This window comes from Panthera pardus, unplaced genomic scaffold, assembly GCF_024362965.1.
Source record: "Panthera pardus isolate Hobbes unplaced genomic scaffold, ASM2436296v1 HiC_scaffold_27, whole genome shotgun sequence".
Lineage (NCBI taxonomy): Eukaryota > Metazoa > Chordata > Mammalia > Carnivora > Felidae > Panthera > Panthera pardus.
In genome coordinates this window covers 38,249,831-38,276,631 of record NW_026526843.1, presented here as the reverse complement: position 1 = coordinate 38,276,631, position 26,801 = coordinate 38,249,831, and the positions used below count along the sequence as shown (strand labels likewise).

Sequence of the window (26,801 nt, the reverse complement as noted above, 5' to 3'; positions counted from 1 at the left end):
CCATCATGTGGTCCAGGTACTCAACAATGAAACAGACAGGTGCACCTGCCTGATTAATTGGATAACGAGGCCAGCCTTGTTTAACATTCAAATGTGTTATCAGTACGGGAGGCAAAGGTCTCTCTCAGGAACAAGGCAGCTGACCTCCCTCAGATGCAGCTTGCTCTGCAACAGGCCTCCTGACTAGGTTTTTGCTCAACTCAGTGGAGCTTGGAAATTCACCAACTCCATCACACTCTGCCAACCGAGTGTAGGCTGAGACTGGCACCCATGCCAAAGGGAGCCCCAGCGTTGAAAATCTGGCAAGCTCCCGTGCTCTGTTTTCCTGCTGGCCATTACCTTATGGCTTGTTTCTCACCAGCTGCCTTTCTGCTTTTCTTCTTTGGAAGGCTGCAATCTCCACTGGTTGCAGGCCATGGCCTACTTGCCTGTGGGGCAGGAGAGACACAAAAATAGTGAAGAGAGTGAAGCAGAGACAGCTTGGGAAGACTCTAATTAAGCCAAAACTCTACTTACCCATCTTTGCCCACTGGTGGGGGCACAGGAAGAGGTTTTGTGAAGCCTTTTTTTCCAACCAGCCAGAAGGTCTCTTCTGTGCCTTTGCCCTTATTATAGAAAATACACAAAATCTTAAACACACTATAACTGATTTTCCTAAAGATGTCCTTATGGTCATTGGGGTAGAAGCACTTAGTTTGGCTCAGAAATTGCCTCTGCTTTCCCCTGTCACCACTCCCTGGAATCTTCCTTCCTACACAGCTTCCTTGCTATTTATACCTGAGGCTCAGGCATGCTCCATAAGCTGACAGAGCATGCAGGTGAAAAGTGAACACCACTACAAGCTGTCATCCAGATGTTTTGTCTACCTACTGCCACATAGCTCCATCTTTGGGATGTGTGGCTCTTTGGCTTCATAGTAACCAAACTTCTGAATGCTGAATTCACGATTTTGTTTCTCACTTCTGCCATTATGTTTTGGCATTAAGCATCCTGTTGTCTTTCATATCTAGAGTACGTATATTCAGAGTCTACCTCCCCAAAGTACTCGCCATCCAAAGGCTCTCACAAAACCCCAAAAATGGAATAGAAATGGAAAGCAGGATGTGCAACTTTAAGGGCCAGGGCATCCTGGCTGCTTTGAGAAGTCTACATTTCTGTAGTGTTCTTTTCTTCTTGCCAAGGCATTCTTACAGGTAGAGAGAGACCCCAGGGAGGCTTCCATCTACAGCCCAATTCCTTGGTTGTCAAGAACCATGGGTCTGAGAAGAGAAAGGGAGTGTAAACTCCAGCTGATCACCCGAGAGCCTATGTGACGACCTCAGAGGAGCCAAATTTTCTGCCTCTGCTTTGCCCTCTCCTCTTTCCAATAAACCCTCCTCTCTGTGTTTCACTCTCTTCCTTTCAATTCTCTTTTGTCTGTTTTCTCATTGCCTCCAATCCATAAGAAAAAAAATGTGTTTACTAAGACTGAGAAAAGTAATGGGATGTGTTTCCAACTCATTAATCTGAAATATGGTCTCACTCTTGGCTGATCTCATTTGGCACAGTTCTAAATTGTTTAACTTAGAAATTCCAATTAAGTTTCCCCCCCCTTTAAATATCAAATCCATTGTTCTCTATTTTACATCACATATATTCATTCCTTAACAATAATGACAACAACCATACTAATAATAAGCATATTTAATGGGAGAATCTCAAAGCATTTTGCAGATATTTGGTTCAAGGCTCTGAACAAGGTCAGTATAGGAAAGTAGGAAGAGAATACCACAACAGTCCAATCTTCACTTGTTGGCAACCAACTCACCCTAAACCTCAAACAATTGGACTGTTTGGAGCCACTCTGTTTTCAGAAGAAGTGAACAACTTTAAAATATACTCATATCACTCATTCTTACATTTATTCCACCCTTACTGTACCAGGTCTGGAAATACAGAGATGGGTCTGTCCTTCAGGAGCTCACAGTGTAGTTAAAAACACTGTCGGGTCATGCTGTGGGCTCTAAATACAAGCCCAACTCTTCTGCCTCCTAAGCTGTCTTCCTCACAGTACCTAGTACAGTGTCTCATACAGAATAGTTGCTCAGTAAATAGACTGTTCAATTAACTAAAAAACTCAACCCTTGAGCACTTGGAATACTCAAGGTGTCATTTGACCTCTTTGAGCTAAAGCATGCTCTTAAAGCTCAAACTTGAAGATACCAACCCCCAGGCATATTTGGCTGTTTTTCTTGAGATCTAGAGGCTATCAGGACAGCATGCCAATCCCCAAGGGAGCTTTGTAGATGCCAGAATTTTCCAGATATTTGGGTGAGTCCTGCGACACACTGGGATGCCGAAACTAATGCTTGCAAAAGAGAATGGACTCAGGCAAGCTTCCAAATGAAAGAGTATGCAGTGGAGCCCCAGGGGCTCTCTGAGGTTTTGGAGCCCATCCAGGAAAATTCTTAGAATCCTAGCTCTGTTTACCCACCCTACTTCCAAAATTCTGCTGAAGAGAGAGAAAGGTGGGGGACGGGGGACAAGGATGCAACAACCAAAACCTAAAGAAAACCCTTTGACTTGGTATCAATCCCTAGGCAGTCACAGAGACCCTCTCTCCTAAATAATAGCATCTTATTTTTGGCCTGACACCTTTAAGACACTGTGGCATCTCCTGTGTTTTTTTAATTCTCACAAAAACTCTGGAAGGTGGGTTTATTATTAACCTCATTCTGCAAATAAGGACACTAAGTTTTGTGGAAATTGAATGACTTGTCAATAAGTAAACATAGGTAGAACTTGAAACCAATTTTACTAGACTCCAAGTTTTATTTATTTTCTTTTTACTGTTACTTAGCTATTTTTTATTGAGGTATAAATGACACATAACATTATATTAGTTTCAGGTGCACAATATGATTCAATATTATAAAATGATCATCACAGTAAGTCTAGTTAACGTCTTAGACTCCAAATTCTAAATGCTCTTCCTTCTATACCATAGAGCTTTTCCAACACACTGGAGTCAAGGGACAGGTCTAGAGGCCAAAAAGCAACTATTAGGAATTTTAAACCTTGTGATTAATGAGCTTCCTCATAATCACACGCAAAAAAAAAGGCCTCTATGTGAAGAAATGAAAGCACAGAGAAGATAAAGTCCAATGTCACACATTGAGTCATTGATGGGACAAGAATTACAGCCCAGACCTTCTGACCTTTGTGACTATGTCAATACAATCACATTACTTCTTAGCTCGATGGCTGGTGTGTGTGTGTGTGTGTGTGTGTGTGTGTGTACGTATATGTGTGCATGTGCTTACACATGTGTATACTTGTGTATGTGTGTGTAAGGGGTTGAGGGTAAGGGTGAAAGAGGTTGGGGGAAAAAAAAGAAATCACAAATAAAACAAGACTACCGCTTAGGGGTCTGTGAATCAAATACTATTTAGCCCCAGAATTCAGAGACAAGGTCATAGGTGTCCACCTCCAGCAAGGACAAACTTGCTGAGAACAACCATTTGGGAAAGTCTTTTTAGAATGTAAATCTACTTAAGAAGCCATAGTAAACACATCTGATAAGTCTAGATATATACAAAGTCTCAGCAAGAAGCTTCCAACTTGTCAGAAAAATGGTAACTGAAACAGGACTCATGTAAGAAAAGAGGTAATAAGATGACATATCACCAGGCCATTAGGAGAGAAATATTGCAGAATTGGCTAGTTAAGCACTCATGATTTATTGCCAGTACAGGACAAGAGGGAGTTGGAGTGGGCAGTGGGACAACTCCCCAGAGAGGCTGAGCTTGTCACCTCTAAATGAGTCCTCCCCCTGGGGCGCCTGGGTGGCGCAGTCCGTTAAGCGTCCGACTTCAGCCAGGTCACGATCTCACGGTCCGTGAGTTCGAGCCCCGCGTCAGGCTCTGGGCTGATGGCTCGGACCCTGGAGCCTGTTTCCGATTCTGTGTCTCCCTCTCTCTCTGCCCCTCCTCCGTTCATGCTCTGTCTCTCTCTGTCCCAAAAATAAATAAAAAATGTTGAAAAAAAAAATTAAAAAAAAAATAAATGAGTCCTCCCCCAATCTATCTCAGTTTCCTCATTCTGACGGCTTTCTTTGTAACCCCCACCCACCAAATTGCTCAACTATACTATGTTTTCTTCTCTCACCCAATCCAATCTACACCTTTGATTCTACTAAGGGAAACAACTTAAAGTGTCATCACTCCAATGAAGGAGATGGAATGGGAAAAGAGTGTTGTTGATCCAATCCTTGAGCCCAAGAGAAAAGGCTCTGATGTAAGAATTTCAAACTTCAACCAGCTGGAAGGAGAGGATGCTTTCAGCCATCATCTTTGCCATCACACCCGGTGGTCTATCAAATGTGGTCCTTCTGACCCATGTACTAAAGCAATCCTTGCTTTCCAGCAACACAGACTGAATGAGGGATGGAAATATTGGCTCAGAATTTGTGAAGTGTGCTGGTGATATGGTCTTATTGGGGATATATTGCATGCCCCCAAGGGACAAGGAATCTCCTGTCCCCCAGTCCCTACTATGTAATGTCCAATACCTGCCTCTGGTGGGGGACTGGGGTACAGAAGCAGAAAGGAGCTCCCATTTTCTCCCTTCCTTCTTTGGGTCTTACTTCCTATTCTCTTCTTTCTTCTCATTGTTCCTTCCTTTCCCCTGGGGCCCTCTCTCTTCTCTCTTAGTATCTCCCTGTCAATCAGGAAGCCTCTACCACCTTAATAAGCAAGACCTGACACGGCCTTAGGGGAAGTCTCTCCCTGCCTCTTCTTCCAACTTGCTGTGGTACATTCCCAAATTCCCTGGGCTAAGGGAAAATGTGAAGCTAGAAAGGGCCTTTTTGATGTAGTCTTGCTTTTGTACTCAAAACACCCAGTGGTGCAATTACTTCTGATTGGAATTTGGGGTACAATAAAAACCATAAAGGTGGGGGCATATTTTTTCTTTTCCATTTCACAAGTGTTACCTCTTCAGCTCTTCAGCTTTTAAATGAGGGAATCTGTGCCCAGCAATACAGAGAGGAAAGTGCCACAGGAAATAAAGCTGCCTTTGTCCTCCTCTACTGAGAAATGACAATATATAGAGGGATCACAAAAGCCTTGGGTGATTTGATTCACTGTTCAAGTAATATTGCCACTCCTATCCTCTCACTGAGTTCTCTGCAGAAGTGGGAAAGGAACCTCTGTCCCCTCATAAATGACCCATCCCACCTGCTAGAAGATATTAGGATCTATTGGAGGAGACAAACTAGAACTAGCCAGAAAAGGAATTGATCAACTAGAATCAAGTCTTCCAACCTTTAACTTCTGAAATCCTTTCACATGTAAATCACTGCCATTTGAGGAAGGCATGCCAATGACAGAAACAAATTGTGCATCACTCAATACCCGGGTGTGGCTTTGCCCAAATATAATCATTGAGAAAATAATTTTCCTGTGCAATGGTATCATAGAAAGGGTACTGAGTGGGAATTCAGGCTTCCTGGGTTTTGGCCTGATTCTGCCATCAAATGACTGTGTGACCCTGATCAAATTACTTCACCTCTCTGGGCCTTGGTTCTTTGGCTCAAAATGAAGAAGTTAGATGATCAGATATATAGAGTCTCTGATAAATGGGGCAGCCAGGGGCTCTGGGGTTATCCAGAGGAAGATGAAAACAATCCAGTGGAGATGGGATGGAAAAGAAAGAAGGAAAGAAAGAAAGAAAGAGGAAGGAAGGAAGGAAAATGGAGGGAGGGAGGGAAGGAAAATGGGAGGGAGGGAGGGAAGGAAAATGGGAGGGAAGGTGGATGGAAGAAAGGGAGGAAGGAGGGGGGAAATTATTCTAATCCTGAATCCCAGATCAATTGATAGTGCTAACTGAGAGAAAATGTGCTACAAAATGTTTGTCTTTCATAGGAACTGACTTTATTCCTCCTGGTCCTTGGGGAAAGACATAAAGCCTCTCTGTAAATGGAAGGTTAATGGTGTGAATGAAAAATTAGAAAGGGTGGCCACTGAGAAGGCAAATAGAAAGCCCGAACTCACTAATAACTTTAGCTTATTGAACAATGTCTAGAACTGCCAAAGAATAAACAAAATGGAAGTTAGAAAATGTAAATAATAGTGCAGATCATTGAAAAACCAAATTCAGGGCAATTCTTTAAGAGAGAAAGATACAGCTCATAGTCTGAAAAATTCAGGAGTCTTAATCCCCATTATTGTAGCCATACTTAAAGAGAAGAAAACCGAGGAAAAAAGGGACAATCTCTTGGGAACTGCAAATAGGGCTGGATATTCTACCCAAATTATAGCTCTAAGTCTCAGACATCCAGGTAAACTCTTTCAGCAGACCATGACCTCTCCAGAAGCAGGTGTGTCCAAGTGGTTTGATTTAAAAAAAAAACAAAAGGACATTATACCCTGAGCTCTGTCCTTCCTCGAAGCTCCACTTCATAGCCCTCACTTAGAGCTTGAAGAATTGTCACGGTGCTGTGACTGACATGAATGCGATAAGCTGTAAAAAGAAAGACAGAAATGACTCTGGATCCTTTCAGGTAAAATCAATGAGAAAAATATTAATGTAATAAATACCCCTGCTTCTAAATGAATGAGACCCTAAGAAAAGTGCCTGAGAGAGAGCTTTAGTTAGGGTTTCACGGGAGGAGGAACAAGGAATGATGGCCTTCCTCACCAGACCCAAATAAGGTGTTAGCTGTAGCACCTATCAGCCTCCTGGACACTATCTGAGATGAAAGGTCATGCAATAGAAAGGTGTTAATTTAACTCGAGGGTTATGATTGAGAAACCAGCTGCCACTACTGTGCTCCCAGATGAAACGTGACCTCCTCAGAGGGAAGTTCGGCTTCCGCAGCTTCTATCACAGGCTGCTGCTAAAGCAGAGCTCCCAAGGTCTACATATCCTACTTAAGAGACAAAAAGGTGTCTTTCTTCATGCACACCTATACAACTATCTTTCAGTATTGCTGCACTTAAAATAAAACATCACTTAAAAATGTCCCAAGACCTCTGTCAACATTCTGTGGCAATTGTGCATTTATAGCTTTCCTTTGGATGGATACATCTAGCTGTGTATACACACGAATGTATTATTTTCCAATTAATGAGTCCAACCTGGGATAAGAGTGTTCTACATGGAGAATTACAACTAAAAATTTTATGTAGAAACCAAGTATAATTATTTGGTGACGAACAATCATTTATAAACTGAGGTAGAATCCTTGACTTTCCTGAAAACTATTATCCTATGAAGTAAAACCTTGTTCAAGTTGGGTCTTAAATAAAAGTTCAAGACATTCACACACACACTTGAGAAAATAATTCATTCAGAAGCTGAGAGCAATCAAAGCCGGAAGGCATGGCTAGAAAGAACTGCAAGAAATTTCTGCTTTGTGTATTCAAAATAACTTTCCTTCTTTTGACAGTTCAGTACTGTTTGTGTCTTCCTCACTAACTCATGGTCACCCAAAACCTCTGCTCAAAAAGGGTCCCTAAAAGCCACATGTTCATCTGGGTGTCCCTAGCCAGCACTATGTGTGCCATTCAACTAGCATCTGGTCGTCAGTCATAATCCTACTAGTGGGGAATACCCAGGTCAAAAGAGAGAGATAGCTCATTCCAACAAGCATCCAGTTGTGTGGCAAGGAGAATCACACCACGACTGGGTCACTAGTTACTTCCATTCCAGAACCAGTTAATTCAACTGGGCATAAAGGAGACATTGACGAAATTAATTTTTCAATAGACCTATGACATGTCCTGATCTCATATCCAACATGAGGCTACCTCTTTATAAATCTTCAATCAGGTGTGGAGCTTACTGCCATATTTCACAACTCCTTTAATGCTGTGACTACATGTGTATGTTTCTTTGTATCCCTCACAATGTCTTCCTTGCATAGTCAGTGCTTAATAAACACCTGCTGTGCATGATTCACTCCATTTTCTTCTTTCTAGCTGATCACTGGACAAGGGGCTGCTTAAATCTGAAAATTCAATTTCTTCTCTCAGCTCTGTATTTCCAATGTGTAATGAGTGGAGTTTCCCTGGTGCAGACCAGAATATGACTTCAGTCTTCTACAAGCTTACATCAGTCCAGAATACCATGCCAAATCTGCATTGCGGTTCCATGATCAATTTCACTTCATCTTGGGTTGCACTTCAGGAACAAAGTCATATGCATGCAGTGTTTCCTGGATGACTACTTCCATGGCTTCTGCCATGTCTGTGGAGTTCGAAGACTTTCCCAGATGCCAGAAAATTTATTCTGACAACAGCTTCTAAGTTCCGTGCTGCCTCCTTAATCATGGCCGCACAGGCTAGATTGACTAAGACTGGACCCATTGTGCAAGCCTGTTTCTGAACATGAGTGATGAGGAGTGGGGTCAGACAGGGCACCACCCACTGTGATATAGGCCACCATATCATCGGGGACTAGTTTGTGTATACTGCTGGAGTTTGAGAAGAGCTTGTCTTGCCCAGTAGCAGCCAGAGCCAGGGTTGCTAAGAGCTTAAGTGTTTTTAAAACATAAAATCCATGTAAACTGTATATAGAACCTATTATTGTTTTCTACACTTTTCCTATATTAGCATAAACAAATTGCTTTGCTCAACCATGATAAAGTTAAAAGCACATTGTGATTCTGACATTGCCTTAGTAGTGGCAGTAAATAACCAATAAAGAGGCACCAGCAACAGACAGATGGCATAATGGTTTGTACAGTTTTATTCCCAAAGAAGGGGGGAAGAAATGGTATCTTTGATACCATGCCTGTTTTAATAGAAACTAAAGGTTTCATATATAGGCAAATTGGAATTAATTATTTCAGATTTCCAAGCTCCTTAGGTTGAGGGATTATTGCTAGCTCAATTCAAGGGGGGGTGCTATTTGATAAAATCAGAACTCCTGGGATCCTGACTAGTTCAGAAAGAGGACTAGAGCAGCAAATAACGGCAGTGTAGGAGACAGCTTACTCTGGGTATGTCTCCACAAACCAGTTGAAAAACTAAAAATCCCAGTCCCTTCCTTATTTCTCTTTTCAACATGACTTCCCCAAACCCACCCGGCTGGCCAATTTTTTTCTTTACCCAAAGGACACTTTTAGTTGCTTTGAGCAAATTGACTATTTCAGTGTCACTTAGCTACAGCTTCATTTCTAGAACAAGAAAGGTACATGTTTAATCCAACATCACCCCCTACTGGCTTGCAATTAGAGACCAGGAAATATGTGTATAGAATCTCCTTAATCTTCTCAAATTATGTTTTATTTAAAAAAAAATTAAAATCCCAAGTACCCTGTTTTCCTTCCCCCTCTCAAAGAATAATCACTTTTCCAATCTGATCCCATCACTTAGGTACTCACGTAACCCTGTTGATTCCATCCGAGAAGCTGTGTTCACAGTGTCTCCAAACAGGCAGTATCTGGGCATGGTGAGACCCACCACTCCTGCAACAACGGGCCCTGTAGAGTAGCAGTTGGTTGGGGTTACAGTCAACAGGTATACATCCAGTGTTAACAGAGGAACACCGCCAAGGGAAGGAATGTTGCTGCATAAAAGAACAAAGTTGCCGCCAAATAGCTCTGGGAATCTGAAGGAAGTGCTATAATGAGTACTAAACCCTTTGCCTTACAAGAAAGCACATTTATAATGATGCAAACATGACTACCTTTCTGATTTACACTCTTGTTCCAAATAACAGTTACACCCAAGGTGCTTGTATCTGTCAACAGGGACAAAAAAAGCATAAAACCCAAGCCAGAAAGGCCTGGGCAGGGACTCAGGATCCAAGCATGTTTGTTACAATGAAAAAATGTAACCCTTTCATATGTCTTAGGATTAGAAGGAGGGATCTCATGGGGCTTATTTCCCAAGAGAATTATTGTTAAGACAATTGGAAAATCTAAAAAGAAGTAGAACTGACTTTCAATCATTTGTATTAGGGGCATAGACAAGCAGTATATACAGATAATCCAAGAATATTTTCTATTTGTCCTTAGAATGTTTTTATTTTTACTTCTCAATATGCCCATGATAGGTGTTCAGATAGTGAACATTACGTGAAAAAAAGCCCAGCCACCATACTGAAAACCTAATTCAGGAGTATCTAAAAAGTTCTCCACACTTACTTTTCTGGCCTATGCTCTGTTTCTATTTAAAATTGTTCAGTATAGGGGTGTCTGGGTGCCTGAGTTGTTGGGTGAACAACTCTTGGTTTTGGCTCATGTCATGATCTAATGGTTTGTGAGATCAAGCCCTGTGTTGGGCTCAGTGCTGACAGCACAGAGTCTGCTTGGGATTCTCTCTCTCTCTCTCTCTCTCTCTCTCCTTCAAAATAAATAAATAAATAAACTTTAAAAATAAAATAAAATTATTCAGCATTACCTTTTTGCTATTTCCTTAATTAAATAAAGTAATTGTTTTTGCTTCAAAGAGTTCTTTCTTTAATTTATAAGGATAAAAATCAATAAGAACTACAAAACTTACATCTTTCATTTTAATTCATTTCTCACCCATTCATATGCATTCACTGAGCACTGAGCTAGGCACCAAGGGGAATAAAAAAATAAATGCAACACATGGTCTCTGTTCTTTAGGAGTTTATATCTAATTGAAGAGATGAAGCTACTGAACAGGAAGGAATTAAGCAACAACCCAAAACAATGTATGGTTGAGGTAAGATAAATGGTACAGGCAAAAATACTATAATAGTTTAGAAAATGGGAGGGGGTTTTGGGATGAGCACTGGGTATTGTATGGAAACCAATTCGACAATAAATTTCATATATTGAAAAAAAAGAAAATGGGAGGGGGGATGCTTTGGGGGACATGGTTCAGTCAAGAAGGGTCTAATGGAGAAGGTAGGATTTTATTTAGCTCTTGATGGGTAGTAGGATTTGAATAGGAAAAAAGGGACATGAATCACTGGTCTGTGGTTTGGATTGAGCATGGAATTTTGGGAAGTTCTTTGAGAAAGCAATCTGCCTAGTTCAGGGAGTAGGGAAAAACTGGAGACAAGATTGAATATTGGGTTGTTCAAGATGGAGGAACTTGAACCACTAGAAAATTTTGAGCAGAGTATTACATGATGAAAATGATTTTTCTTTTTTCTTCTCAGATCAGTGTACAGAATGCACTGAAAGGGGAAAAATCATGAAAACCTGTTAGGTGGCTATTGCTGTAATGCAAGCAAAAGGTTGTGAGTACTGGAGAGGAGGAGATGATGGGAAGGCAGAAAGGGGAGATAAAAGAGAGACGTTATGAAAGGAGAATCAACAGACTTGCTGGCTGTCTGACAACCATGAGGAAATTGGCATGGGCTTATGGTTTGTGGAAAAAGACAACTTCAGGGGCACCTGGGTGGCTCAGTCGGTTAAGCGTCAACTTTGACTCAGGTCATGATCTCGTGGTTCATGAGTTTGAGCTCCATGTCAGGCTCTGTGCTGTCAGCTCGGAGCCTGGAGCCTGCTTCGGATTCTATGTCTCCCTCTCCCTCTGCCCTTCCCCCACTTGCACTCTCTCTCTCAAAAATAAATAAAACAGTAAAAAAATTTTTTTAAAAATAAAAAAAGATGACTTAAAGCTTTAGATATGTTGAATTCAAAATAATGGTGAATCATCTAAGAAGAGATGTGCTAAGGAGGGTTGGAGATATGAAACTGAAGCACAGATGAGAGATGAGGGCTTTTCTTCAAGAGAAAAATACTGAACACTTGCTGTATGCTAAGCATTCAGGATGCAAACATGAGTAAGATATGGTTCCTGCGATCAAAAAGCTTATAGCATAGGGGCACCTGGTTGGCTCCATCAGTAGAGCATGTGATCTCAGGGTCATGAGTTCAGGCCCCATATTGGGTGTAGAGATTAATGTAAAAAAATTTTTTAAAGAAACGAATAGTCTAATGGAAGGTGAGACAAGTCAACACAGATTATGCTGATGACTACGAGAAGGATGGATAGAAAGAAGCAAGAGTACAAGCAAGGAAATGTTACTGCAGTGACCCAGATAAGAGATGCTTGTGGCCTAGACTTGAGCAGTGAGAGTTGAGTAGAGACAAGACAGATTCAAGAAATATTTAAAAGGTAAATTGCACTACTAGGTATTTATCCAAGGGATACAGGTATGCTGTTTTGAAGGGGCACATGCACCCCTTCAAAATTAAAGAAAGAACTCTTTGAAGCAGCCCAAATGTCCATCAGTGGATGAATGGATAAAGAAGATGTGGCATATATTTACAATGGAGTATTACTCGGCAATCAAAAAGGATGAAACCTTGCCATTTGCAACTACATGGATGGAACTAGAGGGTATCATGCTAACCTTAATCAGTCAGAGAAAGACAAATATCATATGACTTCACTCATATGAGGACTTTAAGAGACAAAACAGATGAACATAAGGGAAGGGAAACAAAAATAATATGAAAACAGGGAGGGGGACAAAACATAAGAGACTCTTAAATATGGAGAACAAACAGAGGGTTACTGGAGGGGTTGTGGGAGGGGGGATGGGTAAGAGGCATTGAGGAATCTACTCCTGAAACCATTGTTGCACTATATGCTAACTAACTTGGATGTAAATTTAAAAATAAATTAAATAAAATTTTTTTAATACACACACACACACACACACACATAAAAATAAAAGGTAAACTGCCCAAGACTTGGTAAATGGTTGAATGGTGAAAGTCAGGGTGAGGGAGGAGTCAAGGAGGATCACTGCCAAGGCTAACTGGAATAACTAGGTGAATGATAGTACCACCAACTGAAATAGAGAATAAATACCAGAAGAGGAGGAAGCTTATGTGGAAAGAAAACAATTCTGTTTTGGATTTGAGTCTAATGTCTGTGTGGGACATTCAGGTGGAGATTTCAGCAGCAAGCTTGAAAGACAAGACTGAAGCTTAAGAGGGAACACTTGTGCTGAAGGTGTGGCGCTGGAAGCCATCAGTGTACAAGTGGTAGTTAAGTCATAGATGTGAATGAGAGAAGAGTACATGAGGAGAGAAAAACAGTGGATGAAAGACTGAACCTTAAGGAATGTCAACATTTAAGGAACAGAAAGAGATGGAAGAGATTATCAGACAATGGTAGGAAATGAAAGCCAGGTTGGAGTGGGTTGCAAAACCGAAATCAAGATGTTCAGAAAGCAAGGAGACCACAACTCAGAACACTGCAGAAAATGCGGGAGCAGCCACAATTAGAAAGCAGGAATTCCTAAAAGAACCAGTAAATCACAAGGAGAAAAGGCATTCAGAGAGTGAGGAGTATGTCATAAAAGTGAGTTGAGGACAGTGTTAGGCATAAAGTAATCAGGGGTGTACTACCCCTTTTCTAATCTTCCCTTGTGGCACATAGGAAATGTTGGCTCTAACAAGAAAGGTAGACTGAAAGGGTTTGGGACCTAGGACAAGGACTGCTGCCCACTGGGGTAGTGCAGATGCTGGCAAGAGAGTAAAACTTGGGTAGGCATAAAGAAACTATGCAGTGCTAGATACCTGGGTAAACCAGCTGCCAGTAATCAAGGAAGCAATACCCTCCCCCACCTTTCTACCCTTCTCTTGAAGCACATGGGAATGTCTTTTCTTACTTTAGCTGGCCATTACCTGAATGCAGGCCTATTCGAATCCGGACTGGGACCTCTGGCATGTGTCTCATCTTGAAAGTACCGACGGAGCTCAGGATATCTAGGGACATGTTTGCAATCTCAGCTGCATGCCTACTGCCATTCCTCTTTGGGAGGCCTGAGGCCACCATGTAAGCATCTCCAATGGTCTCTACCTGGGAATTATGGGAAATAGAATTAGCAGGCAAATAACGTGTGTGTTGTATGCATGTGTGTGTGCACACATGTGCATATGTCTATGTTTCACAGAGCTTAAGGAATATGATGGAGGCCTACTTCTTGTAAAAGGAGGAAGACAGAGCAAGACTCTCAGTGGTTCAAGGTCTGGCTGCACATTAGAATCATTTAAGGAGCTTTATGGAAAAAAAGTACTGATGGATAGGTCCCACACCCAGAGATTCTAAAATAGGTGCAGCTACTTTGCAGATTCCTGCCATTCCTAGAGAACTATCAGTCTCCAAGTAATTCCTGGAGAAAGGGGAAGGGAAGATTTCTGGGACCTCCCATGGGTTTCCATGGAAGACCCCCCTAGCTGAAAGTGCATATGCCACTCTTCTAACAAAGCATTTCTCTAGATGATTTCAGGTAAATGAGCTGGGGTAGCCTTTAGGCAAATATAGAGAAAGTGAGAGGAAGGAGGTAGAAGAGATTGTCCCTTCTGCTTTGCCTTGGGTCTGAGAACTGGGTCTTTTTCCACCAGCTACCTCCTCCTCTCCTGGTGCTACCTATCTAAGGAGGAGCAGTATGTGCCCTCAACTGCTTTGCAGGGGGCAGTTAGAGCTGGATACTTGTAAAGAAAGGCAATCTATATTCCTCATCTTCCCAACAGAACTGTCCTCACTCTTAGTGACTGGTAAATTGAAGCTTTTCAAGTAAATCCAAAAGATAAGTAAGCTGAAAGGATTTCCATGAAATGTGCCAGTCAGGCTCTGCTAGGATAAGTTTGGATCAAGTTAAAATCCATGTTCTTCTAGACAACTGCATTCACAGAGTGCAATAGTTAAGACCATGAAATTCTGATGTCATACCACCTTGGTTAGAATCCCAGATACACCATTTACAGACTACATGGCTTTGGGAAGCCACTTAACTTCTCTGTGCTTTAGTATCCTTATTTGTAAAATAGGACAATGGCAGTACCTACCTTATAGAGTTTTCTAAGGACTAAATAACTTAATATATGCCAAAGCACTTAAAACCTGTCTGGTAGATGATAAGGGCAAGCTATCAGCAGCAGCAGCCATCATCATCATCATCATCATCAACATCACCAAACTGATATGTCTTGACACAAACCATGGGATGGTGGCTATGACTCAGCTCCAGAGAAAGTTTAGTAATCAGCAATAGGCCCCTCATCATGCCTTTCTATATAGCCAATAACAATAATGCTTTGAATCCATGGGACTTTGTACCTCATCATGCTTCCATCCAGGGCCTCCCTTACCTGGTGCAATTTGAGAAGAGGATCCCTGCCCTCAAATATGTATGCCTGCCTACACAGAGGAAGGCAATGGTTATGATGCAAATGTTACATGGGGGGGAGAGACTCACTGGCTGGCCATTATCAAAGAATAGTGGTTGACTCTTCCCCCAAATGATTCAGTCACCCAGGAGTCCCCACCAGTATGGATGAAGATATTAGAAGGCAGGGAGCATGGGCACTGCCTAGTCTTGGTGTGAGACTGCTGTGGGGAACTGTGGGTGGTGTAAGCCAGCATAAGGACACAAAAAAAGCAGAGGATGTATAGAAGGAGGTCTGGTTGAGATTGGGTGGTGGCAGGACAATTGAAACTGTAAACAAAGCACCAACTTCATAATTCTGAAGTAACCTTCTTACTTTCATTTCAGATTATCAAGTGCCAGGGGAGGTGATTCCAATTTTATAGGTAAAGAAAATGAAAACACAAACAGGTTTGGTGAGTCACTTCTGGTTTAATTTTTATTTCCTTCACACTGTTGCTTTTAATAAACAGCAGTGAAAAGTTAGATTTCATTTTTGGATTTGTATAGCCCTGCTTTTTCCTGGAAACAGCCTACCAACTCCCTTCTGCAGCCATAAAGTACCAAAAGATCTTATGGCCTCAGCCCTAAGACTTCCAACAATTGTCTGAACAGTATCAGCTGCATTGATTAAACCAGTGGCTATGTTACTGCCCATGCTGAATTATCTTTGATTTTAGTTTCAACTGAATTAGCTTTTGGTGATTTGTTTTTCTCTTCAAGCTGCTTGAGCTGAACAAGTTAAGACAGGTAGTCTGATTCCATGGATTTTTCCTGCACTGTGGTTTCCATGTGTGCTTCTTGATTAGTTTGTACTCCTGCTGATTGACAGGTATGATGTCTATTTCTGAGCCCTATTTAGGTAGCTTGGCCTACCCCTGAGGCTCTCTACCTGACCTGAAAGGGCCCTGCCTAATCTGAGATAAACACACTGCCCTGTGTGTGATTTGAGAGTTGGAACATTTCAGACTAATGTGAAGGATCCAATGAACGGAGGTACTCATTCCACAGCTCTAACCTTGGTTCCTGGGACAGAGGAGCTGTCTGAAGTTTGGGATGCCTGGGCATATTTCTCCATCAATAAGACAAGTATCCATGTTGCAGACAACATGGAAATGGCATTTGCACAGCTGTAAGATTTTTAGTCAATTTCTGCCTCAATAAAGACAACACATAAAATCAAGGGTAAGGAAGCATGGCACCTGAAATGAGTGAATGTAGTCATCTGTTCTCTGCTCATATTCTGCAACCTTGATAGGAAGAGTGGAAATTGACAGCTGGAGGGGTGGAGGGAAGGTAGGGGCAGGGGTTTGCAACCTCACAATTAATGACTTCCCTAGACCTCAGGCTACTAAATAGGCTCTTGGTTACCCAGTAGCAATCCCAAAGAGCCTCAGGTGTAATAGTTCTTTGACATATGTAATGCCAGAGTTCCCTCCTGTATAAAAACAGTACCTAAGGGAGGAAACCAAATTTTAACAGCATGTATTAGATCTACACAAGCTTTACCAAAAGGAACTCTGTAGCAGTCATCAACTAGGGGCAAAACATCAATGCTTCTTCCCCTTCCCCTTCAGTACCTAGCATGATAGTGCCTACAGTGTGGTTACTTAGCCACTGAAGCACAATAAGCCTTTTTTGCTCTTATTAGTCTCAGTTCTAGAAAACAAAGGAAATCTAACTAGCAATCTCTTGCTGGGTTCATACTGTTACTTTGTAAAGTGTGAAATTGTATGCATTCTATCTGGCCTTCATTTCTAATAACGTACCAATGGAAGTGGTATACTATCTAAATTTTACTTCCTAACTAACCACATTCAGTAAAATCCTTTTAGTTTCGGAATGCATACCAATAAGCCTCATACAAAAATTTTCTCTCTAGAATATATATGTCTCTGCTAAGTAACTTACCTTGTAGACATCATGACTGCCAATGATGGCATCAAAGAGTGTGTACAGGTCATTGAGAAGATCCACCACCTCAATGGGCTCACTCATGGCGGAAATGGTGGTGAAGCCCACAATGTCACTGAAGTACAAGGTGACCAAGTCAAAGCCCTCAGGTTCAACCGTGCAGCCCTTTTTGAGGGATTCAGCAACTGACCTAAAAAGCAGACACAACTATTCCTCAGAGAATATAGGCCTCCCTACATGCCACACACACATATCTGCTAGAGCACAGTTTCTCCAAAAATCACTGCCAAGTAAATGATGAGTAAGTAGATGTCATCTGGATGAAAACATTAATTCTTTAATTTATTCTATAAATATATATTGAGTGTTTATGATGTGCCAGGCACTGTGCCAGATGCTGGAATACAGCACTGAACAGACAGCCTTTGTGTTTTTGTGGAGTTTTTTCAGCAAGCTATCCTTCTTCCTCAGCTGTCCCTTCACTCAGGGAATGTTCCTAGGTAGCTGCTTTGCATGAGACTAGTTTCCCCTATTATCTCCTAGAAGATTACTTTATGACATGATAAGGTGCCTTGGAAATTTTGGAAACTGTATCAACAGATAAGGCTTTGAACTAAGGAAGGAAAAACCTAGAAAAACAACTCTGCTACTTTCTTCTAGGAGCTCAAAGAACTGCCTCCTTTTAATTGGTCAACTTCCAGGCAAAGTCATGAAGTGACACATAGAAAAACTGAAGCACCAAAAACTTAAATGACCAGCATGATCCACAGGTAGTGGGAAATTAGGAAGTGTGCTCTTCTCCCTTGGTTTCCAATTCATCTTTGATTTGAAGGTGTGACTCAAACCTACTGGGAGTAAAGAGGGTACGGGACAGGGGGAAGGAGCAGTTAGTTGATGGGTAATTTTTTTTCTATTTTTAATAGAACACACTGTTACAAAGATTCTCACTCCTCAGGTGTTCACACATACGGTGGTAGCATCTGTGTTAGAAGCTTTTCCGTTTTCTGTTTTTCAATTTCCAGCTCTTCAGTGCGTTCCCGGATCAAATCTTCCAAGTTGCTAGAATATTGTTCCAACATCCGAAGCATGGAATCAATGATATTGGTCTTCTTCCCTTTATTGAAAGTTTTAAACTGGAGGTAAAACAGAAAAAGGACCCAGGGAATTCTTAACCCACAAACTCAGAGATGATGGCTAGGACACCTTATCAAAAATCCCTTCCTCCAAAATGCCAGGGCATGAGAAGTAAACCTAGGTATAAGTAGGAAAAGTCACCACTCAACTTCAATGTTACCTGGCCTGTTCACAAGACTCTTTTCCCCTGAGCACTTCTTCCCCCACCCTTCTGGTTCTTTGAAATCTGAGCAAAGGTGTTCTGGGAAGGATTCTTCAGTTCCCAGATGCTGTCACATGAATAGTAGCTACTTCAAAGACAATAGGATCTGGTCTTGAGCCCTGGCCATTTGTGAGTGGGATAAGAGGAAAGAGGGAAGGAAGCACTGTTTTACCCTTCTAGATAATCAGCCTATGAAATCATCCTGACTTCTAATGCCACTGTGTTATCAGTTCTTGGACAGAGGGAGGTTCCTTGACCTCTTAAATATGACCCAAGAGCTACATGGTAAAATCTACCCCTATTTCTTACCATAGGGTCCAGGAATAATAGGTGCCCTACCACCTGCCCTTCATGTCAGTCAGGGTCATGTAGAAATTCAACTGGTCTTGAGCCATTCTATGCCCTGATCCTTTAGAGGTGGGTGCATGCCGCAGATTTTTCATGTGCCCTCCTGAGACTCTGTCCATCTACAGAGACAGGGAGAGCGGCATAGCATTGGAATCACAAGAGGGTAACCCCCCCTTGCTGATGTGGTCAGCATGCACAAGGCTGTGTTTACAATAAAAGACTGGTGGTAGTTTTGCTGAGCAGACATCTAGGAACCTATCCCAATGAATCCTTTTTATGCAGCTGGGCCACAAATGCTCCCCTTAGCACTCAGTGCCCCAAGGCTGATACTAGGAGTCCCTTTCTGAGCCTGGTCCACATCTACATGTCTACCAAAGTCCTACAGGTAATCTCAGTAGCCAGTTCAATTGTTTAAGGCTCCCCCTATTGCCTAACCCAGGGAGCCTTCCTCTCTTTCTCTTCCCATTTAAGTTTTATTAGCTGCAGGAAGTTGGCAGGCTATCCTTGTCTTTCAGTACCGAAGCATTTCAGTAAAGGCAGTCCTACCAATGTCTTGTTTGAAGGCCGTATGATGTGCACTCCTTCTGTCTATCACCAGCTTCTCTGCTGCCTTCTGAAATAACATCTGTAGCATCAACACAAGAGCAAATGCTTTTTCTCCTGCCTCATGGTAAGTTTTCAGAAATGTGACCTTCATGGTCCTTTGCCTTTTCCATACTATTAAACACCTGTTTGAGTGTCCTCAAGAAACCCAGCCAGGCTAATGGAGGCATTGTTAGCTGGGGACATGGATGACTTCATATGCAGGGCCCCCTCAGGCTTTCCATCCAACTGTTTCTTTTTTCCGCCTCAGATACCTGCCACTCACAAAGCATCTCAGTGCTGTACTCCAGCCAGGCTCAAAAGCCTCTCCACCAGAGCTGACACAGCACTCACAGAAAGCACCCTCAGTTTCGGTATCCTGTAGTTTCAACAAAGCCCTAAGCAGCATGTTCCTACATAGGAACTGCACTTTAGCTCCCTTAGCAGGGCTTTCTCTGTCCTTACCTCATTTCCCCTTTTTCATCCCCAACTATAGGGAAAGAATCAAACTCTTTAGAAATTCAATATCTTAAGGAGATAAGTTATCATTTTCTGTGCACTCTATTGCCTCAAGGAGTTCCCTAGGAACCTAAAAAGTCTCCTCCTTTTCTACTCCCCATTTGCACTTTCTTCCATCATGAGCACACTTTCAAACACCATTTATCTTTCCTGACCCTCCAAAACCACCTGGCATCACTTAAATGGTATACTCAGCAGAGTTCTCTGGGATCTCCAAAGCAAACATGGCTCTATGAGGGTCCACATACATCTCTTCCATGATACCCATCTTTTAACAGTCTCAATGCCATTGCCTTGCAAATGCCCAGTGGTTCAATTTTATTTCTGAAAGGTTGGTTAGGTCAGATTGTGGGTGGTCTGGAACAGAGGTTCATATACCAAAGAACATTAAAACCAACCATTGCTCTCTTGGAGGATGTGCTAGGAATGCTCCAGGATCAAAAGCCTCCAACTAGCCACCCCATGCTACTTCCCCAAGAGGAGTGATGTTCTCTTTTGCAAGAGATTCCTTTCACAATATGATGAGAACCCAAATACTTAGTTTTGGTAGGCCGGCTTTGGGATGACTTCTGGGCAATGCTAAGATTCAGAGAGTACTTACCTGATTAAATATTTCATCAAAAGTTGGTCGCTGTTCTGCAGCTTCAGCCCAGCACTGCTTCATTAGCTGGAGACATTCTGCAGGGGCATATTCAGGAGGAACCACTGGTCTGTACACAGGAGGAGGCTTCTTAAGTCTGTCTATGATTTCTGTCCAGAAACAAGAAGAAAAAGTCTTATAAATTGTAGAAAAAGCACTAGGATTTGGCAAAGATCATAGAGTTTTAGCCAAGAAAGGGGTTAATCAGGAAAAATCACAGAAAGCCATCTCCTTTGCTTTCTCCTTAGGTGGCTTGAATATAAATTGTATCTGAGCAAAGGATGTGTCATTCAATTGATGAGGGGACAAGAAAATAATCAGTTGGGCTATTAGTATCATTTAGGTACAGCTTTATCCTGCTCCTACTAGGTTTTAGATGTGGCCTATCTGACGTTGATTCTAACACTACACACCTCCAATGATCTGGCTCCCTTCAATGACCCCCAAATCATCTAAACTTTTCAGTCCCCACAGTAGACCCACTTAGCCCTCCCTGAAGGCCCAGGCCCAGCCCAGATCCATGCTGTGAGCCCTGCCTGGCCCCTAGGGAAAGAGGATTAAGAACTCCAGTCAATAGTTTAAGACCTCATCTGGATCTTCCTGACTGCTTGTCCTTAAACTTCACTTTCAGTGGAAAATTTACTATGTATCAGACTATGGGCTAACCACACTGAATGCATTCTTTCATTAGATTCTCACTACAAACAGATGAGGTAGGAACCCTTATTTTTATTTTACAGAAGGAGAAAATGAGGGACAGAAAGAAAGTAAATTGCTCAAAGTCACAAGGCTAGTAAGTAACAGAATTTGAATTTTACCCCAGGCAGTCTCACTTCCAAATGCCTCAGACTTCAAGTAGGAGTTCCAAAACTCCCTGTTCAAGACCCAAAAACCATTAGTGAGCAAAGATCTAGATCAGGAAGACTGAGAGAACTCCCTGGAAGTAGGAGAAAATAGCCTCCAATGTCCTCAGCAACCCACACTCAAACTGGACCAGCCTAGCCTTCTGCCAAACATTCTTAAAACACGAATCTGGCCATGTCACTTTCTTGCTTAAAACCCTTTCACGACTTCTCATAACACAGAGGGTAAAATCCAAGCCCTATCTCTTGAGCTCATTTCTTATCCTTAAACACCTCCCAACACCCCCAACTCCAATATTCTTATCATGAACCAAACCTTGCTTGCCCCACCAGTGCGCCCTCCCCACCCTTACATTGGCTACAACACTCCAACAGTGTTGCTTCATACCATAGTAAGTGTCCCCTTGTTTCTATGAAAGAATTTCAGCTGTTGCCTCTGACTTCTCAGCGCCTTGTCACATCACACTTCTGCTTCTTTAGCCCCGGTTGGCCTATACCAGGAATAGTTTCTCTACTGCAGCACCCTGCCCTCAGTGTAATAGATTCCATGTGAACCAATCCCTTGGGGTTTGACTGCCCTCATCTGCTCTCTGGTAAAGGGAGTCCTTATCCTTTTACCAGAATACCACTGAGTTGAATGGGTTACCTCTCTGCTGAGGCTCAGCATAATTCATACCCCTCAGGACCTAATAGTCCAATTGAGGAAATAAATAATGACCAACAATATAAGCCTTCTAGCAGACATACACACAGGGATGCACAGAGGGGGCACCTGGCCCACACAAAAGAAGTTATAAAAGGTTTTCCAGGGCAGATGGTAAAAATTGGATGATGCAAAGTGGGGAGAAGGTGAGGGCATTCCAGGTACTGTGAACAGCACTCCTGAAGGCACAAAGAGACCAAGGTGCTTCCAGTCATGTGGTTTAGCTGGCGTGCAGGGGGTGACAGAAGATAAGCTTAGATACGTGGCTAGGGGCCAGATTATGAAGAGCCTTGTATGTCATGTGAGGAATCTGGGCTTCATTTGACAAATGATGGTAAACACTCAGAGAGTTTTGAGTAGAGGAATGATATGGGACTCTGAGTAGGGCAAAGGATAGTTAAGTATTTGGGGTTTCTTTGCTTTGTTTTGTTTGCATTTTTTATTTTTTATCTTGAAATGAATTTAGACTTCCAGGAAAGTTGTAAAAGTAGTGTAATAATTCCCTGTATACCCTTCACTCAGCTTCCCTAATGTTAATAGCTTATATAACCATAGTACAAAGGAAATGAACATTTGGTACAATACTAATACTACTGTTCTAGTCTTTATTTGAATTTCATCGATTTTATTCCTAATATCCCTCCTCTATCCCACAATCTTGAATCCAATTCAAGATCCCAATCTACAGTTAATTATTGTGTCGCAGTCTCCTTCAATCCATGATGGTTCCTTATTCTGTCACTGTGTTTCATGACTTTTGATGAGTATTGGACAGTTATTTTGCAGAATGTCTCTCACTTAGGGGTGTGCCTGATGTTTTCTCATCGTTAGATTCAGGTTATGCATTTTTTGCAAAAATTCCACAAGGGTGATATTGTGCCCTTCTTGGTGTATCACTTCAAGGGGTACATGAGGTCAACATGCCTCGATCACTTGGTTAAGGTAGTGTCTGCAGGATCCTCTGTTAGTAAACGTATTATTTTTCCACCTGTAATTACTAAGTATCTAGTGGGTTTACACTCTTATAATATGCAAATATCCTGTTTCCCCTCAAACTTTTGCCCACTGATTTTACCATTCATTGATGTATTGTGCCTGGTAGTCAAACATTTTCATGAAAGATGAGGATGAAAGCCTATGGTATGAAAATATGGAAGGACCTTGCCATTCACCAGCATCATGAGGGGTACTGAAATACCTGGCATGGAGTGTCTCAAAGTAGACGAGGCTCCTTAAAAAAAAAAAAAAAAAAAAAAAGGACCAACATAGGTCCTGTAGGTCCTTGGCTTGCATCACAGTTTGGGAAAAGCCAGCTTCTTGGGTTACGGAATTTCTTCCAAATGCCTAAATCTGTTTGGCTCCAAGTCCCACCTGTGCACAACTCGAGTTATTTGCAGACTAGCAGGCAGTTAGCACAGACAGATGACAGTGTTCACTCTTGTGGCAAATTACAACAGCCTGGGTTAGGCTGATGATCTGGGTCATGGTGGCCCCCAGTGCTCTTTTCTCACCTCCTGCTTACCTTTGGCAGGCAGATCCACCATGCAGAATGGGGTGCCCCGGACCATGACTTCTTGCATGATGATGGCAAAGCTATAGACATCTCCTGCAAAAGAACCTAACCTGCTGCCGTTTGGAGCTCTCAACAGTTCAGGGGCCGTCCATAGCAACTCTGAAAAGAAAGCATTGTGTAATAAATGCAGGAAGGATTAACTGACAGCATCTGCAATGCCCTCAAGGGTTCCAAGGGTGCTGTTTCATTGACTGCTTTATATTTTTATTAGACAGAATGGCATGCTAGTGCCCCCCAGGGTCCAAATCTATGAATCTAAGAAATTATGCACAGAGGAAAGCATACTACTCTCCCCACTCCAGGACCATGCAGGCAGGCACAGCAGAGGTGTGGGGAAGGGCAGAGAAGCTCAAAGTAGCAAAACTATCTGGCACTTCCTTTCTTGCTCTCTTGAACCTGCAAGTAGCAATTGGCAGGCTGCCAGGGAAAGGCAAGTGCACAACCACTCTGGTTGCCATAGATTTGCTGTTTGCTGAGATCTATATGTGCCTGGTAATTTGATTGTGTTGGAGCTCAGGGATTCACAAGTTGCCTTCTCCAGGTCTTCTCTAAGAGGATTAGAGGATCTCCAGGCTCCCTCTATTCCTCACAGAGCAAAAAGTGCAACAGTCCCTTCAAGTCAGTTCTACAAATATTTATTGAGGGTCTACTATGTACGAGGCACTATGCTAGGTACAGGGATGGTGCCAGAGATGAATTTGACCTTGCCTCTGCCCTCGTAGAGTTCACAGACCAGTGGGCAAGACAGACCTGTGAACCCCTGACTGCAATACACGGCAGGGCCACTTAAGTAATGTAGAAAGAAATACACATTAATAATATAAATGGACTAGTCAAAAGTTGGAGGCAGCCTTTTACATTGAATCATATGAAATTGCCATTTCTGTGGGTCAAAAATGGTTGAATATTGGCAATTCCATGAAGTTCAAACTAGAAAAAGAGAAAACAGCTGATCAAATTAATCCAGGAAGGCTTCCCGGAAAAACTTAAATCTTAAAGGAGTTTGTTCAAAAGGTCAAGGATGCAGTTTCCTAGAGCTGAGAGGGTAAGGGCTTTGCAGGGAGAAAGAACAGTACATGCAAAAGAACGAGAAGTAGAAAGGAGCAAATTGCAGATGGGGGTGGTGGTAAGCAGATTAGCTTGGCTGAAGAGAAGGGCTCTGTTAAGGAATAATGAGAAATGAGAAATGGGCTTGATGAAGTGGGGGAGGGAGAGTGGCTGGAAGAATGAGGGCAGAAGGTGAGAGGCCCTGAGAGTCAAATGAAGGCATTTGGAGTGAATACAAAAGGCAGTAGGGGTGCGGGAGCTGGAGAGGGATTTGATGAAAGCTGTGTTTGGAAGATTAATCTGGCAACCTGCACAAACTGGATTGAAGAAGGAGAGAGGCTGGAGTCAGGGAGACCAGCTAGGAAGTTATTACAGTAAGAGCCAGAGGAGAGGGGAAGGGGGCCTGAATGGGGGATGGGGGAAGCAGCAACAGGACAGGGAACCAGATACACAGGAAGGCTATAATGAAGGTAGTGACAGGGCTGGGGATGGGATTCATGTGCTCCTTGGAGGGGAGATGTTTGGAGTAAATAAGGGGTTGGAGTCCAGGAAGGAAGGCTGGAGAACAGTGTCTGCTGAGGGTGAGGGTGAGTGCAGGGGGAAAGTGCTGGCTAACTTTTCATCTCTATAAATTTTGGGGTATTGGGAAGAGGGCCCACGGGACTAGCCCATGGGAAGCAGGCCGGAGGATGGAAAGGTCAGAGGTTATTTTGATTTGTTAGTGAAACCCGGGAAAGAGAAACTCACCCTGGAAATTCCTATTTTGAGCCAATCCTGATCAAAATGGTGGAACAGGGAATTCTAGCCTCACCCCCAATCATGTACTCACTTTCTCCCTTTGTCTCCCAGGTGTCCCCAGCCTTTGTCCCACACCCCTATATTCCCCCACCCTCATGACATTCTCTGATATTTTTACTATAATGATTTTGCCATTATATCTTCTTGTCTAGGAGGATTTGTATTTGCAAATAACCAAAAGATTGAACGCTACTTTGGTGAAAAGAATACATTTCTGACTGTGGGATGTCAGGCATACATTTCTGATATGGTTTGGAGGGGCGGGGGGGGGTGTATCTTGGAGCAAGAAAAACGCAGCTGCTTCTTCTGTTACCCTCTCTCCTGCACATTTAAAAGCACAAGAAGGGAAAAGAGGGCGAAACTCTCTGGTAAAAAGCGGGGTGATTAAATACAATCATTACCAAATAGTATTTTCAAAGAGCACTTACATGTATGTTGTTAATGGCTAAAATGAGGCTTTATCTGCACTATACTTACGTAATTGAAAGTGGACAGTAATGAATACACTTACAACCTACCCCCATTTCCCCATCCCCACTCCAGAGCCAAGTAAGAGCCACTACCTGCCATTAGACTTGAACTCTCAGGAAAACTAGAAAAATTACTTTGGCTTGTTTTGTATCTGCTGATGCCAGTACTAACTCTGAGCCTTGCTATGGTGATAAAAATCAACTGTGGAGAGCCAGTGTGGTGAAGTACAAAAGAACATAGAGTTGAAAGTCAAGAGACAGGGGTTCACAATCTTAGCTTGGTCACCTTACCAAACCTCAGCTTCCCCATCTGTAAAATGGAAGTTGAGCCAGATGATTTGCAAGGGCCTCCTAATTATAAGATTCTATTAGCCCTGTCATCTAAGAGGGAAGCAGTAAGGTTCATTATTTCATTTTATTCCATCCATTCACTGATTCAACCAACATTTGATTTGCCAGATGCTGTGAAAGGCACTGAGGGAGGCAAGCCTGTTTCTTGCCTTTGCAGAGCTTATAGGTTGGGAAGGGAGAGAAGACAGAATGCCATATCAACAAAGTATGGTATTATAACTGGGGCACCTGGGTGGCTCAGTCGGTTGAGCATCCGACTTTGGCTCAGGTCAGGATCTCACAGTTTGTGAGTTCGAGCCCCGTGTCAGGCTCTGTGCTGACAGCTCAGAACCTGGAGCCTGTTTCAGATTTTGTGTCTCCCTCTCTCTGCCCCTTCCCTGCTCATGCTGTGTCTCTCAAAAATGAATAAACATTAGAAAATTGTTTTTAAAGTATGGTATTACAACAAAGTTCAGGGGCACCTGCTTGGCTCAGGGTTAAGCATCCGACTTCGGCTCAGGTCACCATCTCACGGTTCACAAGTTG

At 42.5% G+C, this 26,801-nt stretch overlaps 1 protein-coding gene across 3 annotated transcripts in view; it reads right to left on the bottom strand.

Annotated features, from left to right (window-relative positions):
- Positions 1-26,801, bottom strand: part of GUCY2F (guanylate cyclase 2F, retinal) — a 115,659-nt gene that overhangs the window by 12,265 nt on the left and 76,593 nt on the right. For all 3 annotated transcript variants that reach the window (XM_019426828.2, XM_053891270.1, XM_019426829.2), the window contains exons 11-19: positions 23,560-23,709; positions 20,433-20,581; positions 18,016-18,179; positions 17,044-17,236; positions 13,610-13,784; positions 9,368-9,466; positions 6,407-6,501; positions 517-605; positions 340-428 (exon numbers count right to left, since the gene is read on the bottom strand). In XM_019426828.2, the coding sequence (XP_019282373.1) occupies positions 341-428; positions 517-605; positions 6,407-6,501; positions 9,368-9,466; positions 13,610-13,784; positions 17,044-17,236; positions 18,016-18,179; positions 20,433-20,581; positions 23,560-23,709 (1,202 nt within the window). In that variant the 3' untranslated portion in view covers position 340. The remainder of the gene's footprint in view (positions 1-339; positions 429-516; positions 606-6,406; positions 6,502-9,367; positions 9,467-13,609; positions 13,785-17,043; positions 17,237-18,015; positions 18,180-20,432; positions 20,582-23,559; positions 23,710-26,801) is intronic.